Genomic DNA, 17,277 nt, shown 5'->3' on the forward strand with positions numbered 1-17,277 from the left:
TAGTTTCAAAACTGGGTTGGCTCACTATTGATGGGGGAGCCCCTGTGTTTCATGCAATGCCAGTCATATAAAAGAAAAACAGTAAGTATTATGTGAACGCTTAAAAAATTCAGATTGATCTAAATTCCTCCAAAAATCAATCTTAGAAACTCAACACATACCAGGTCAAAAAACAAAAAAATAAATTAGAACAGCGATCTAGAACACAGTTGTTTCTGCAGTGCAAATGACTCCGCACCACTTCCCACAAAACAAATAGCTGACCTGAAGAGCCTGAGGGTGAGCTGCTCAACTGGCACATTGAGGATGAAGGACAATCCTCAACACATTCAAGAGAGCATTTTCAGATTTGAAGATTGTCGTCAGAGATGAAGGTTATTAATGCAGGAACAGACTCAGATCCACTCAAATTTATTTTTCAAAAAATAAATCCTTTTTAAAGGTTGGTATATTCACTATTCTTCCTAACAAATTACTTGCTACTCTTACAAAAAACTAATGGTTTTGTGTCAGCACTATAGTTGAGTAAAAGTTATTTCAAAGACAATCCAAGTAGCTGTTGCATATCCATTGTTACACTAATAACTAATGTTTTTAAAGAAACAAATACATTTGTACTTACTTCAAGGATATCTTTACTTTGGGTTTAAAATAGGGTGCGTTCTGGTCTGCCAAAAAGACGATTAAATCATTTCCTAAAAGAAGTCAATATGTAATATTAGAAAAATGCCTCCAGGTAAGATCTCCCATCTGTGGTTACAAGAAGCTTTCAGAGCAGTTCTCAACAAGAAAACGGGTATTTTACTCCAGTTCATCTGCCCTTTCAAGGTTAGTCCTACTGGTATGATGGAATGGGGATTCCTAACAGTATATCACAAATTCAATGTTCAAAGCAGCAGAGAAACAGGGAAGATGAACACAGAAATTAGTCAAGACAAATTGAAGCCAATGGCTTCTAAGCAAGGAGTCAGATGGGTTGACTTCAAAGAACCACCTAAAGAAACATGCCTTCTAACTATACTATATATATCAAGCTTCATCTTCCCCAAAACAACACACAGCCCCTTTTAAGAGTTTTAATTTATTACCCAGATGCATAACACCAAGGACACAGGAACTCCTACTGTAGATATCTGAACAGTAACAAGGGTGTGATTATGTATTTAAGCAGAAAAAGCTGAATCATCCAAGACCCTCCTCTTGCAGCTCCTAAGGAATTATCCTTAAAGTTGATGCTTTCTTGTAGCTCAAGGAGTGCTCACTGGAACAGACTTTTGAAATTGTTTAATCAAACACAAGCCATCTTTAAAGTTAAGAGGAAAGTCTCTGTATCCAGTTTGGATGGAGTAGCTACAGGTTTGGCAATATGCACCCTTCTTGTAATACATGAAGTCAAAGATAGGAAACATATCTAGTGTCCGCAAGAGATTCTGGGGTTCTGCTAAGGATCCCAAGTAATCTGGGCTAGGATCCTGTCAGTAAAGCTCTGTATAACTGATTTAATACCTTTCCTCCTGGACTTGACCTTAAACAATACCTGCTTCCGTGGGTACTCAAGAATGTTAACACCCTCTCATGCCCATTGTCAGCATCAAGATTTACAAAAAAGTTTTAAGTGATGGTTAAGGCAAAGAATACCCAAGAACCTCAAGTTGGCAAAGAAAACAGATTTGGAAGACTAGGGCGGTGACTGAAGTGAGGAAGGGTCAGGCGCACATAAAAGACTACACAGCGCAGGAGGGAGAAGAACCTGCAATTTGTGAATTCTTTCCCAAGGAGACACTGGATTTTTATCAGTGGCTTCTGCAAAATGCTTGTGTGAGCTGTGTAGTGTTTAGGGCACTGGGAGGGCACAGTAACTTCAAAGAAATCTGGGACCCTGACAAAAGGAGGAGTAGGTTGAATTAGGTAAATGAGGCAGGCAGAAGTCCCCCAAGAGAAGAAACTGTCAGGTTGCATCTATCCAGTTCATCAAAGGGGAAGGAATATCAAAGGACGTAAAGCAGAAAGAATGAAGGGGCCTTGGGAAGGAACGAAGAGGTAAGCTACAAAGACTCCTGGGAAATCAGGAAGGGCTTTGAAAGGAAGGTGATTCCACGGGGAGAAAGGGGTGAGTGGGTGAAGGTCCCAGCTTCTCAGGGAAAAACAACACTGGGGTGTTCCCAGGGCTTTGTGGGGGGTGGGGGGAGTAGATCAAACTGTGGGGTGGCCGGGCCAGGGCCTGGAAAAGAAGAAAATGGGCAAGCTATCAAGGATGCCGAAGATAAAGGGAAAGAGACAGAGCTAGGAGGCAAGGTCCGGGAAATGCAGGAGGACTGGCCATCCGGGCCAGGGGTGTGGGGAACACCGGGAGGGGCACAGGGACAGCGGACAGAGGGAGGACCGGGCAAGCACTGACTTTCCCGCAGCACGAAGAGGTCCGTCTGCTTGTCGGAGTTGAGGTCTCCGAAGGCCGCTAGGGTGCCCCAGGCCTCGGCCCCAAAGAGCTCGGCCGTGACGTTGTGCAGCGCCCGCACGAGAACCGGCCCGACTCCCAGTAGCGCGATTCCCCCGATTAGAGGCGCCAGCAATAACCAGGAGCTCGGCAGTCGGCCCGCCACCGCCATGGCAGCCCCGCGGCTCCCGCCCGCCGGCCCAATGCCGCACTTGACGGCAGCCGGAAAGCACCGTGCCGCCAGCAGAGAGAGGGAAAGCGCGCAGCCCCAACGCTGGTACAGGCTGTCGCCGGCTTCCCGCGCACTCTCTCCTAGGGCTATCCCTCTGACGCTTGGGAGGCCACCGAGCGAAGTTGAAGATCGCCCTCCCGTTCACTTCCGGCCGGCGCGCCTCCCGACAGTGTCGCGCGGGGGAGGCGGGGCAGGCCGGGCGGAGCTGACAGGCGGTCCCGGGGGCGGTGGCCAAGGCTGCGTCCCCAGCCTGATGGTCGGTGCGACGGGGCTCATGGCTGAAGTGAGCTGGAAGGTTTTGGAGCGAAGAGCCCGGGCCAAGCGCTCAGGTTTGGTTGGCTGGAGTGCCACCCCCTTCCCTCGCGCCGTGGGTGGTCCTCTCAAGCTCCTTGGGCGGTAGGCAGGTGGGGGTCCTGCAACGAACCCTGTACCCGCGAGTTTCCCCTCAGAAAGACAGCGGTAGAACTGGCCTTCCACCTGATGTCTCCTCTCGTCCTCTAGCAAGTACGTGGTGGCCCCAGCTTTACTTCATGTGTGTTCCCCCTTAGAAAGTAGGTGGTGGTGTCGACTTCACACAGAATCTTCCTCAGAACTATCGTGCAGCTGCCACATTCCTGGGAAAGAGAGTGTGTCCTTCCTATGTGTGTTTCTCCACAAAAGTCAGATAAGTTGATTCTTAGATATGACTGTGATCTGGTCCTAGAAACCCGGCGGCTGCCCGTTGCCGTATTTCATATTTCGCTTTTACATTCCTAACGAGTACTGAGCCCTAGGCCAGTTATCTACGTGGCATAAATTGAGGGGAACAGGACCTTAGGCTACTAACGGGGTCACGTTGAGTAGTTAGGGCTCAGAAGGAAGCGGGGCCCCCTTCCTTCTCACGTGGACCCAGGACGCTTAGTTCTGGTGATGCCTCCCACACCCAAGGCCTCCGAGGTCAGAAGACGCTGCGCAGGCAGTTCACAGTTGAAGTGTCCTGAACTGACTTGTTCAAATTGCAAAGTCATGGCTTTGAAGTTAGCACTTGTGGCTGAGGAACTCTTGAGAGCCAGGATTGAAACTTAACCTTATTTCTGGCCGACTGTGTATGTAATGTTGAGATAAAAGTGTGTCTATAAACAGGAAAGATGGTGGAATAAGTCTTCAACTAGGAATCATACCCTTTAAAGAATGGTCATTACTCTGTTGTTAATGTTGGGAGATGCTCATGTCCATGTTGCTAATCTAAGAACATGAAAGGCGTAACCCTAGGAAAACTAACTCTGCATATGCATTGATATTGAGATTTTTTTTTCTCAGCTGATGTGCCCAGTTATGTGTTGAACCTTCCCCACTTATGAAGTTCTTAGATGTTGTTCACTCTTCCCCCACCCCACCTTTTTTTTTAATTTGAAAAAATATTTGAGTTCATAAATCTCACAGGAGAAATTCACCCCATCTTTGGTTAATTTCATTCTGTTTGTAAACTTAACCATAAAAAGTTCTGCATTTATTTTCTTAGGATTATAGCAAAACTACCACGAAAGTATGGGAGAAATTTTCAAGTAATCCTTACTACATTTTAGAGTTAATAAATTTACTTGGAATAGTCACATATTTTTTCACAATTTTTCTTAAAATTTTTATGTCGTATTGAATTATTGAGTTGACCACTAACAATGTGTCTATCTGAGCTATATAAAGTGTTATTGGACTGATAATATCTGATCAAAGAGAGTAACCCCAGTTTTTTTACAGGGAACTGAGTGAGCTCTGCCCTCATCATATATTTCACAGCATTTTTCCTTTCCTTTAAAAAGCATATGGTTTATTTTCTTCTCCAGTCTTTATTTCCTCTGAAATGCATGTCATAATAGCAAGCTTTATCAACCTGCCTTCTTTCTTAGCTGAGAAAAAAATTTCAAATTTTATTTAACTGTTGTGAAATGGAGTCACTTAAATCTAGTTTCCTGTGCAAAGTAGTTAAGTGCATGATGGAAATGTTGGTGTTCCTGTATGTTTACATCATAGTAGTAAGAGATACCATTTGAAGTCATTCCTCCTAATTAGCTGAGGTTTCAGATCCTGGTAACATGTAATCTGTAAAATTTCTTGAGTGAATCATTGATTTCCTGTGTCATTAAAAACAACCAACCTACTTCTGTTTGTGACTTTTAAAGAATATATAAACCAAGCTTTCTTTGAAACTTAGAAGCTACTTCAGAGTAATGAGCATTGTTACATAGTAGCATAGTCACTTCACTGCTCAATAGAGGATGCTACTCTTATGTAATGTTTAATAAGTGGATATTACGTATTTCCTGCCAAATCCATATAAGCAAATGTAATTTATCAAAGCAAAGAAAATCGAATTTTCAAGTCATAAGAGAAAATAAAATTATAATGAACCTCAATTACTGCCTTTGTCGCACACTGCATCATGTTAATAACTGCTCACACTGCTTTCAATTAATCTAATGCTGATTGCTTCTAACCTTCACTAAACAGTATGAAAATTGCTGTAGTTTAGCCTGCGACACTTACGATTAGAGTCAACAATTTGAAATGGCCAGCTCACCTGATGCAGACGTCTCTTCTCCACCAGCTTTCTTAAGGTCTGGTAAGTGTGTAGACCCCAAAAGGGTCACTTGGTAATTTTAAATACCTTTGTTTCTGAAGGTTGATGTCACCATACATACGATATCATTTTGGTGTTATTTCCTCTTTGGTGGGCCCATGCCTGAACACCATTTCTGCTGCTGTTAGGCTCAAGTTTACATTGTATGTTGAGTGTGCTCTGTGGTGGGGTGTGGGGCTTAAGAAGTGCAAAGTAGACGTCCTGCCTTTACAGTTGCTCTGTTTTGACTAGGGATGGCTCCTCAGTGTCTAGGAGCCTCAGCTGTCAAATGGGTACATAAAAAGCTTCTTAAATGATTTTTGTCTTCTTGCCTAATGGAACTAACCCTTATAAACTAGAATTTTTTGGTTAACATCCCAACTATTTACCCTTCAACTCCTGTGAAGTAGGTATTTTTATATACATTTTCATTGACAAGAAAGTGAAGCCTACAGAGGTGATGCAATTTGCCGCAGGTCCTGAGACTGTAATGTTTCAAGGCTATTTGCTTTGTTTTCCATCCCATGGTTCTCTGGTATAAGGGCTGGAGGAGATAGTACAGTGGCTCTTAATGCTGCCATTTTGGTGAGACCTTTTGCAAGCTGGATGAAAGCTGTGGAATTGCTCCCTAGTTGAGTGACCAGGATTTCAGAAACAATTTTGAGAAGATACATACATCAGGGAAAAACCACACATGGATTCCCTTTAGGAACTCATACCTTTGGATGTGTCCAGTCTTGCCTTACAGAAGAAGGAAAGGGCTTTGTTAAGTGGCCATGGAACTGAAATGAAGACTGATGCCTTTAGGGCTTTTTTCTGTAGGCTGTGACCCACCTTGGGCCATTTAAAATTTGTTGTCTGTGTGAACATTCTGGAAGAAGTCTTTAAGGCAAGAAGCTGCTCTTGTTTCTAATGTGCCTTACGCAGAAGCCTCAGGACTCATTAATAGGTAAAGTTGAGATGATCCAGCCCAAATGATGGGAGTGAAAACTCTTTCTTTTTGGTTTTATTATAACCTTTCAAAAGTGGTTCCCCCTTTATTACTGTTTATATTTCAAGTCCTGTTTTGGCAATATGGAGGAGGAAAATTTTGAAGAAATAGGAAACAGCTTCTGGAAGAATCACAAATAGGAGAAAACAAAGCTTATACTTAAAGGAATGAAAATGGTCCTTGTCTTCAGTTGTCATCTGCTAAATGACAGGATATTATATGGCAATGCCATATAATAATTGGCAATGCCAATTGATTTCTGATTTAATCTTTGAACTAGGAGAACAAGAGGACATTTATCCTTAAACTGTGTTTTCTTTCTTCTAAGCACCAGACTCTGTTGTCCATCTTGGCTTTCCTAAGAAGGGCGTAGGTTTTCAGCACTAGCAAAGTCATTCAGCAGTTATGGGGAAAAAGAATGCTAAAGAAGGCTTTTACGCATCAATAGTCCTAAAAATTTCAAACCTAAGAACTGTGCTTTAATATTGTATACAGTGTTTGAAAGCATATACAAGAAGCTTTTCTAGCATGTTTATTACATTGAAATAGGATGCACCAAGAAATAAAAAAATACCAAACTTCACTTTTCTAAGCTATTTTAAAGACTTATTCCTTACAAATTACTCAATATTTACACTATTTTTGGTGCTCTGACCAAAACTTAGCAGTGACTTAAAGAAATACTTAAAGCCTTTACCTGGTAAAATACCAGAATGGTTTGCATTCATAGTTTACTTACTGATTTAGAAATACTGCATTCATGTTAGAAATGATTTGTTTTCCTGTATTAGAGTTCCTTGGATGTTATCATTGTAGGAGAGTGTTTTATGGTGTCATTTCACTCAACAGTCATTTTAAAGCCTGTTCTGGGGTCACAGCTGAGCTCCCTGGTACTTTTGGCTAGAAACTATTTAATGTTACCAAAGTGAGAGCTAGTATCTTGATTGTGGAAATTGGTTTCCAATGTACCTAGACATTTTATTCATTTTAATCCTCCTGGGTGTGTTTCTGCTATTTTTGTCTTTGTTTCTATTCCTTATTGAATTTAGTATGTGTCCTGCATTTATATGTGTGCATGCTTGAGCTGTGCTCTGACTGTTAATGTGTCATTCTGTGCTGTGATTGGATATAATTTATTTTGTTATGACTGTTTAAACACAAAGAGAGATCTTGATGCCACTGTTTTCTTTAAAACCATGGAGTAAAATGTACAGAAGAGTGAATTTATAGGCAAATTCCACAACCAAAATAAACCAATTGTTAGGGAAGGAGTGCAGCACCCAGTACCTCAGATTGCTTCAATTTCTCCTGTGACTAACCACAGCTATACAATATATTACATTAGCAGTTAGCTGCAGCAGTCACTTTGGCATTATCATTCAATTATTTGTAGTAATTGTTATGGCATTTTGTGACAAGAAATGTCTTGGAATTTTACCTTTTGTTCTTAAGTGATAATTTAAAAAATTACTCCATCTTAAAAATGAATTATCAGTTTATCTTGCCTCCCTGAGTTTATCAGCATCTAAGTGAGTTTCTCAGCATGTGACTTGATTTTTTTCCTTTCCTTCTTTTTAGGTTCATTGATTAATTTTCCTTGATTAATTTGATTTAATGGGCTTATCAGTACCTGATAAAGTTTTATTTGTATATTCTGGGCAAAACTCAACCTTTTACTTTACATGTCTGATACTCTCTTCTTTTAGGCATTAATAGTAGCCTTGTTTTCAGCCTAATTTAGCAGTCAACTAATAAAGAAAGGTTTTTTTGGCTTAAGGAGAACATAGGCTTGAGGCTTCTGGAGTTTTGTGGTTGTGACCTCCTTTAAGAACCTAAGGAAAGAGTATACATTTTGTGTTGGCTATACCTGATTCTAATCCTGGTCCTGTTGTTTACTACCTTTTGATGTTGAGCAAGTTACCTTACATCTTTGAGACTTGGTTGTTTCCTCTGTAAAAATAGGAGTAATAAAACTTACCTGGAGGGAGTATCATGATGATTAAATGATATGTTATGCGCAAAACACTTGACATTTAGCAGCTGCCCAATGAATTCAGTTCTTATCTTTCCTAAAAATATGTGTCTTTTACTATATTATGATAGATATTAAAGAATAGGACTTATACAAAATCCAGCATGGTTGCTTCTCTCTTTCTGTCATTTTGACATCTACCCTCTGTGTAGTCGTTTGAGTAAGAAAACTTGACATGCTGAAATACTATTAGCTTGAATCAGATTACCTAGAACCTAGCCCTCATTTTACTCTAAGTCCATTTTGTTTTTGTCAGTAATCATTACAAGTTTAAAGAAATTGTTTGACAGTTTCCATGGAAACTTGTCAGACAACAGGGAGTACAGTCATTATTTTATAATAATGTTATCGTATAGATAGAAGATATATTTGTCTTACATTGGGTATGAAATGGATTCCCTTCAGAGGTTTGGAATTTTCAGTTGCATATGTAAATTGTATCCTTCTGGGTGCTCTGCTCTCTTTTTACTAGGTCTTACTCTGTAATCTTAGAAGATTCAGGAAATAGAGGCCATATGATATGGCTTAACTCCCTTGGCATGAATCTCATTGGCCTTAAAGCTTACTCTCTTTCTATGTCATTATCCTCAGCAAAGATGTTGCTTCAGATTTTATAAGTGAAATGGTTTCATAAAGAGTACAATGGCTTGTCTCACTGCTTAGATTGTTACAGAATACATACATTGTGCATCCTAAAAGCTATTTTCCTCTTGCTGTTTTCTTTATCTTCAGTCTTCTGTGAAGCCAGAGAAAGGGTAAGAGGAGCTCCCAGAATTTCTGATATCTACTGAACATTTCCAAATGGATATATGATGGGCATCTCAAGTGTAAACCTGGCCAAAGCAAAACTCTTATTTTCTACTCCTATTCCCACCCTAAACATGTGCCTCCCTTAGCTTCTCCATCTCCGTAAACTAAACTATTATTCTAACAGCTGCTTGAGCTAAAAATATAGAGGTCATGTCTCTTAACTTCACCATTTTTATTAAGTTCATTTGTAAATTCTTTCTAGTCTTATCTTCAAAAATGTATACCAAAATCTGTTTTTCTCTAGCTGTGTACTCCTACCTTCCTCGCCACTTTCATTTCTGGTCTAAACTACTGACGTAGTAGTTTTCTGTTTCCTGCCTTAACATTCTTGCCTCACTGCAATCTGTTCTCCATCTAGAAGTGAGAAGACTTTAAAAAATATAAGTCAGATCATGTCACTTTCCTGTGATCCTTCATTACAGTTAGCATAAAATCCGCAGCCCCTTCCCTTGGATGACCCCAAGTCACTGGCTTTTGCCTGCCTCTCTAATGTCTTAATTTTTATTGACTACTTAGTATGTGAAAAGTGGTGTTCTCAGTCCTTTACATTTAAATCTCACAACAATCCTATCCTATAGTTACTTTCTCTGTTGAAAAAATCAAAACATAGAGAAATAGAGACAATATAAATTCACACACCTAGGATACAAACTCAGTCAGTGCCACTGCTCCTAACTATTGTTGCTTTTCCCTTCTTCATCATGCATAGTGCCTAGTATTCCAGAAATTAATGGCAATGATTATTATTTGCATCTTTGTGATGGTCACTTCTCTTCTGTCACTCATTTCAAATTAATGTTTATTGAACAGAGTTGATGTCATTGGAAATTTGTAATATATGATACTGGTCTAGCTCATAGGGTCATGGAACTTCAGGCAAAGCTAGAGATGATATTATTGCTTTTGCGTACATGTAGTCTCTCTCTCTCTCCTGGAGTCTTCCAGTTGTTTCCTATTTAACTTTGCTGCCTATAACCTATAGCCATCACCTCCCATTGTACCACCTCTCAAGCCAGTCCATTCTACAGTTTACTATCTAGGTGATTTTTGTAAAATAAAGAACTGACCTGTTACTCCCTTGCTTAACAGCAAACATCAGCTCTCCATCTCCTGCAGGATAAGGGTGAGACTTCAGTCAAGATCTCTCTGGAAGTAGCATTTGACCTGAAGGAGGAAATAGTAGTCCAGTAGAAGTTAGGGTGAGGAGAGTTCTAGGTTAGGATCTTGGGGACAGAGCTGGACTTTTGAGGAGCACTGAGAAGGCCAAAAGACAAAGCATTGCAAATGACAGGAATAAGGGAGAAAAGGTGGCTGGGATGGGCAGGGCACTGGGAGCCTTGAAGAAATTTGGATTTTATTGTAAATGGAAGAGAAAGCCATTGAAAATTTGAAGTAGTGCAGTGATAAGACTGAGTAACATTTTGTGAAGATCCTCTGGCTTCTATGTAAAATATGGGATGGAGAGTGGGGATTAAGCAGGGAGCAGCTGATGGGAGAAGCCATGTGTTATCTGTCTCTGTTAACATCTAAACAGTGCGCAGTGCGGGCCACATGGGGTACTCAATCCATGTTGATAATGAATGACCATAAAAGCACAGATACTGACTTTCATTAGCCTGGATTGAGAAAATATGGCCCCCTTGATTATGCATTAGAATTTATCTACCACTTATTACATAATCTTTGATTTAACAGACTGACTTTTAGAATGAGACTCAGTTTAACAAAGAAAAATTTCCTGTGTACATATATAGTAAATTCTTACATCTGTATTTTATTTTTGTGTTATGATGATCTCTGTCCATATTTTTAAATTCCAATTTGGCTATTCTGTTTTTGAGGAATAATATGCAAAACTGCACAAAGTGCTGCCATATCTTGGTTCAGGCTGAAAGATACGTATGGACATTTGATTTAGCTGTTAACAAGTATTGGGTTTATGGAAGATAGGAAATTCTTTTTTGTTTTGATTTGTACACATGTACACAATTATGATAGGTTTTTCATGATTTTGGAGATATTTTTAAATTTCTGAGCAGAAAACAACAGGAAATGGTAATTGAATGTTATATATTTGGTTTTGAAAGTTTGATATATGCTCTGATAATTCATTGTAGTGTTCTATGATGTGTTTTTAAATAAATTCACACTTGTTCCCATTTTTGTCATATTAGGCCTTTGCTGCCTTGATTAGAAGTGGTTTTAAAAAGATGAAAAAATAGTTGCTGTTTTTTATTTATTTTACTTTTTGTTCCTTATTTTCCTACTGACTTTATTAGTCTTTTTGCCAAAAATCACATGACTACATCTTACTCCTTTAAAGGGAATTATACTTCATTTTAAATTTATTGATTCCATAACTTTCTTTTCTTTTAGTTCATATTTCACAAATTTCTTGAGGGAGATGCCTTTTATTGGTGAACAGATATAGTACATTAAATGACTTCTAGAAACAGCAGTGAGAACTGTCTGAAGTGTATAATTGATATAGGCCGTTTTTCAGGTTCTGATATGTTAAATGTTTCAGGTGTTCTTTGTTGTCTTTCAAAATATGCATCATTCGTTTTTAATTTGTTTTATAAAAAATCTAAAAGCTTATCACTGTATTTAATAATAAAGCAATAATAAATCAGTAACCTCATGCCATTTCTATCACCTTCCTTTTTGGCCATTTAAGATTCAAGTCTTAAAGCTCAAGATTAGTTTTTTCCAAATGTATAGGCTCTCCTCATGGAGATGAATGGCCATGATGTTATCTGGCTGACAGCCTGAGTGTTATTGCCAAAAATGTAAAGGTACTCTGGTAAGGATACTCACCGGGTACAGGTTTGGGCAGCTGAGCTTTGGATAGTCCATCATCTGTGGGTTTGCTTCCTGGTATGTTTTGAAAACATAAAATCCTATCAGTTGTTTAACTTGTATTTCTATCTTCTTCCAGTAGTTGAACCAGTGAAGAATTTTCTAAATATTTTAATTCTTTTTTTTTATGTGCTTACATTAACATTTTAAAGTTGGTCATACATATCTGATAGTTGAGTATTATTATAAACCATTAGTATGTCAAGAAGATGACCTTGGCTTGCTGGCTTTAGTCAGTGGACTATTTTTCCCATGGAGTTTTCAGCTTATAGGGCAGCTTATTTTTTTTTTTTTTGCACAAGAATTTATTATTAAAATCACTTAATCTGATGAGACATCTAAAAGCATACCTTTTCTTCTCTCAGAGCAACAAATTTTGAGGGAAAAAAATTGTCTGAAAGAAGCAAAAGGAAAGTTAAAGCAAAGAATTTCATTGACAATTTGGCCTACAATGTCACTCACAATAGTTTCATAATTCCAGGAACCTAATTTTTTTTTTTTTTGAGAGGGCATCTCTCATATTTATTGATCAAATGGTTGTTAACAACAATAAAATTCTTTATAGGGGACTCAATGCACAATCATTAATCAACCCCAAGCCTAATTCTCAACAGTCTCCAGTCTTCTGAAGCATAACGAACAAGTTCTTACATGGTGAACAAGTCCTTACATAGTGAGTAAGTTCTTACATGGTGAACAGTGCAAGGGCAGTCATATCACAGAAACTTTCGGTTTTGATCACGCATCATGAACTATAAACAATCAAGTCAGATACGATTATTCGTTTGATTTTTATACTTGATTTATATGTGAATCCCACATTTCTCCCTTATTATTATTATTATTATTATTACTATTATTATTATTTTAATAAAATGCTGAAGTGGTAGGTAGATGCAAGATAATGGTAGAAAACATAATTTAGTGCTGTAAGAGGGCAAATGTAGATGATCAGGTCTGTGCCTATAGGCTAAGTATTAATCCAAGCTAGACAAGGGCAACAAAACATCCACGGATACAGAAGATTTCTCTCAAAACAGGGAGGGGTGAGGTTCTAAGCCTCCCCGCTGTTGGTCGCCAATTTCTCTCCTGATGGCCCCCCTGTGACTGTGCCTGTTTTAGGTTGTTCCTCCCTTGAGGAATCTTACCCATTTCTGGCTAACCAGTCATCTTCTGGGGCCATACAGGGAAATGTAAAGTTGGTAAATGAGAGAGAAGCAATATTGTTTGAAAGGTTAGCTTTTTACTTCTTTGCAGATTTATGCCCAGTGGCTTCTGTGCCCAGCATTTGTCTTGAGGTATCTTTACCACTTGGAAGAATTATGATACTCGGTAGTAATTTTCGATATGAGGCACGAATTCTACTAAAGGGTTGTAATTAGGAAGGAAGAAGAAAAGCTATAGAGGTAGCAGATGGAAGAAAACATGGGAAGATTGATTATTTCTTTGACATATCTTCTTGTAGGGTTACATAAGCATGTATAGGTTTTAAACTACTAATTAAATTGCATACACACATTAACATAATAGGAATACAGCTACATAACAAAAGCAGACCGACAATTACCAGCCATATCCAGTGAAACCAAGAAAACCAGTTAGGTACCCTAGGCATTTGTGAAAACTTATCAATGATATGATGGATATTGTCTAACTGAATTTGAATAGTTTGAGAAAAATCAGACAAATTAAAACAACACATTCCTGGGAACTGTTCACATCCCATATGTTCTTTTAATAGTAGATAGTCTATAGTCGCACGATTTTGGAGCACTGAAACTTGCACTTCTCGTAATTCTTGGTTGAGTTCCGACAGTATAGATCCAGTCAAATTTGTTGTTTTACTGTATGCACAGGCCAGCTTAGATATCTCCTTCTTCATTCCCATGGCAAGTCCAGGAACCGGTGGGATGAATGCAGCTACAACAGCAACAGCGCAGGGCAGCTTATTTTTTAATTTTAATTTCTTTTTGGTAATTTACATCTAAACCTCTGATTTAGGATGACTTCAGTCTCATCTTTTTTTTTACTTTCTTTCTTTTAAATATGTTTCCGTCATGATTGTTCATCCGTATAACTGTGGCAGTTGTGCAAATCTAATTCTTCAAAAATTAAGGTCAAGGGACCAAACTTCTAAACTTAGAGTGACTTTTAATGGTCAGTGTTTTAATATAAGCACTAACTGATACAAGGATGGAAATTTTGACATGTTTCAAGTAGCGCTTTTTTGTGTGTGTATGTGTGTATTTGATCATAGACTTTGCTATTTTAATGTAAGCGGCCTTTATTATATCCTCTCTCCTTAAGCAAAACCAATATATTTAAGAAGTTTTGCACAGGAGACCATCCTGTGGGTGAGTGATTTCAAAGTGAGTAGTATTTTTAGATTTTGACCAGTTGGATGCTACAGATATGATTAAATGATGTCATCTGCTAGGTAAGAAATCTAGAGCTCTAGAGAGCATCTCTTAGAGGTCTGTGTGAATCATGGGCTTTGCTTATGATGGAGTATAGGAAATAGAACTGTGCCTAATTGGATGACATTTTAAACTTTCATATTTCTAAATACATTTAAATAATGTATCTTATTTAAAAATAATAATTAAAAAATTCTTATGTAAAAATAATTTTATTTGGTATTGTGCTAGGCTTTGGTAGAGAATATTAATAATTTCTATTGCTATTCTTTCTGCTTTGATGGAATTTTTCCATTTGAATTGAAACCCTTTTAAATATGGCTCCTATAAACTGGTTGATTTTAGACCTTTACTTATTGTTTGTGTTAAATATCTTTTAAATGGTCTGCTGATAACAATGAATTTTCCATGTTAAATTTCATTAATATAGAGGTATTTAAAGTAAGAGCTTGTTTTGTTAATTTACAGATTCCTGAGGTTTATCTTGACATTGTGGAATCTTTCCTAAATTAACATTTATTTATTTTTACTGAGATGTAATTAGCATATAACTTCACATCTAATACATAGTGATTCAGTGTTTGTGTACACTGCAAAATGACTTACTGCAGTAAGTCTAGTTACTATCTTTACCATGCAAAGTCAAAAAAGTTTTTTATAAGAAACTTTTAATATTTACTCTCTTAGCAACTTTCAAATATGCAATACAATTATTATTGACTAAAGTCACTGTATTGTACATTACATTCCCATGACTTACTTATTTCATAACTGGAAGTTTATATCTCTTGAACTCCTTGACCCATTTCACTCACCCTCTATTTCCCTACCCCTCTTGCAACCACCAGTCTGTTCTCTGTATCTGTAAGGGTTTTTGTTGTTGTTGTTCTGTTTTTTGTTTTGTTTTTAAGGTTCCACATTAAATGAAATCATATGGTGTCCACTTTCTCTGTTTGGCTCATTTCACATAACATAATACTCTAAGGTCCATACAGATAGTGAGATCTTACTCCTCTTTTATGGCCAGGTAATATTTCATTGTATACACATATATACATATACCACAATTTCTTTATCCATTTATCCACTGATGCACACTTAGTTTGCTTCCATATCATGGCTATTGTAAATAATGCTACAGTAAACACAGGAGTACATATATCTTTTTTCTTGGTAATATGTTTATTGAGCATTTACCATATACCAGGTACTTTTCTAATCATTTTACATATATTGACTGTCTTAATCCTAAAAGTAACACTTATCAAACAGGTATTATTACTAATGAGGGTTAATTTGCTTGCTTATAGACAGTATAGTGAGTAATGGAATTAGTTCAAGTCTATACAGTTTGATTCCAGAGCTTGTGTTTTTTTTCTCTTTTTTTAATTGACATATAGTTAATATAATAGTTTCAGGTATACAACATGATGACTAAACATTTACATACATTAAAAAATGCTCACCATGATAATGTAGTTAATATCTGTCATTACAGCAGGTTATTATAATATTATTCATTATATTCCCCATGCTGTGCCTTTCATGCCTGTGATTATTTATTTTATAATCATGAATATCTACCTCTTCATTCCCTTCACCTATTTCACCTATTCCTCCAACCCATTTCTCCTCTGGCAACTGCCAGTTTCTTCTCTATATTATTAGTCTGTTTCTGGGTTTTTGTTTATTTGTTTGTTAGTTTGTTCAACAGATTCCACATAAAACTGAATCATGTGGTACTTGTCTTACTGTGTCCGACTTAATTTACTTAGCATAATTGTTGTTTATTATGCAAAGGTTGTTGCAGATGACAGTATTTCATTCTTTTTTTTTAAATTTTGTTATCATTAATCTACAATTACATGAAGAACATTATGTATACTAGGCTCTTCCCTACCCCAAGTCCTGCCCACAAACCCCATTACAGTCACTGTCCATCAGCATAGTAAGATGTTGTAGAATCACTACTTGTCTTCTGTGTTGCAAAGCCCTCCCCTTTCCCCCAATCCCCACATTATACATGCTAATCATAATACCCCCTTTCTTCTTCCCTGCCCTTATCCCTCCCTACCCTCCCATTCTCCCCAATCTCTTTCCCTTTGGTAACTGTTAGTCCATTATTGGGTTCTGTGATTCTGCTGCTGTTTTGTTCCTTCAGTTTTTGCTTTGTTCTTATACTCCACAGAAAAGTGAAATCATTTGGTATTTGTCTTTCTCTGCTTGGCTTATTTCACTGAGCATAATACCCTCTAGCTCCATCCATGTTGTTGCAAATGGTAGGATTTGTTTTCTTCTTACGGCTGAATAATATTCCATTGTGTATATGTACCACATCTTCTTTATCCATTCATCTACTGATGGACACTTAGGTTGCTTCCATTTCTTGGCTATTGTAAATAGTGCTGCGATAAACATAGGGGTGCATCTGTCTTTTTCAAACTGGAGTGCTACATTCTTAGGGTAAATTCCTAGAAGTGGAATTCTGGGTCAAATGGTAAGCCTATTTTGAGCATTTTGAGGAACCTCCATATTGCTTTCCACAATGGTTGAACTAATTTACATTCCCACCAGCAGTGTAGGAGGGTTCCCTTTTCTCCACAACCTCGCCAACATTTGTTGTTTGTCTTTTGTATGGTAGCCATCCTTACTTGTGTGAGGTGATATCTCATTGTGGTTTTAATTTGCATTTCTCTGATAACTAATGATGTGGAGCATCTTTTCATCTGTCTGTTGGCCATCTGAATTTCTTCTTTGGAGAACTTTCTGTTCAGCTCCTCTGCCCATTTTTTAATTGGACTATTTGCTTTTTGTTTGTTGAAGTGTGCGAGCTCTTTATATATTTTGGATGTCAAGCCTTTATTGGAACTGTCATTCATGAACATATTCTCCCATACTGTAGGGTA

The 17,277-nt window shown here is 38.0% G+C and overlaps 2 protein-coding genes across 5 annotated transcripts in view; one reads left to right on the top strand and one right to left on the bottom strand.

Moving 5' to 3' along the window:
* Window positions 1-2,754, bottom strand: part of ITFG1 (integrin alpha FG-GAP repeat containing 1) — a 326,936-nt gene extending 324,182 nt beyond the window's left edge. The window contains exons 1-2 of the mRNA XM_036927467.2: window positions 2,399-2,754; window positions 623-695 (exon numbers count right to left, since the gene is read on the bottom strand). Coding sequence (XP_036783362.2) covers window positions 623-695; window positions 2,399-2,606 — 281 coding nt within the window. The 5' untranslated portion in view covers window positions 2,607-2,754. The remainder of the gene's footprint in view (window positions 1-622; window positions 696-2,398) is intronic.
* A 100-nt stretch (window positions 2,755-2,854) lies between these two features.
* Window positions 2,855-17,277, top strand: part of PHKB (phosphorylase kinase regulatory subunit beta) — a 351,182-nt gene continuing 336,759 nt past the window's right edge. For 2 of the 4 annotated variants that reach the window (XM_036927464.2, XM_036927463.2), the window contains exon 1: window positions 2,855-2,995. In XM_036927464.2, the coding sequence (XP_036783359.2) occupies window positions 2,920-2,995 (76 nt within the window). In that variant the 5' untranslated portion in view covers window positions 2,855-2,919. Of the gene's footprint in view, window positions 2,996-3,214; window positions 3,326-5,153; window positions 5,266-17,277 lie in introns of those variants that run through there. The other 2 variants (XM_036927465.2, XM_036927466.2) reach the window with 2 other exon arrangements.

This window comes from Manis pentadactyla, chromosome 15 (assembly GCF_030020395.1).
Source record: "Manis pentadactyla isolate mManPen7 chromosome 15, mManPen7.hap1, whole genome shotgun sequence".
Classification (NCBI taxonomy): Eukaryota; Metazoa; Chordata; class Mammalia; order Pholidota; family Manidae; genus Manis; species Manis pentadactyla.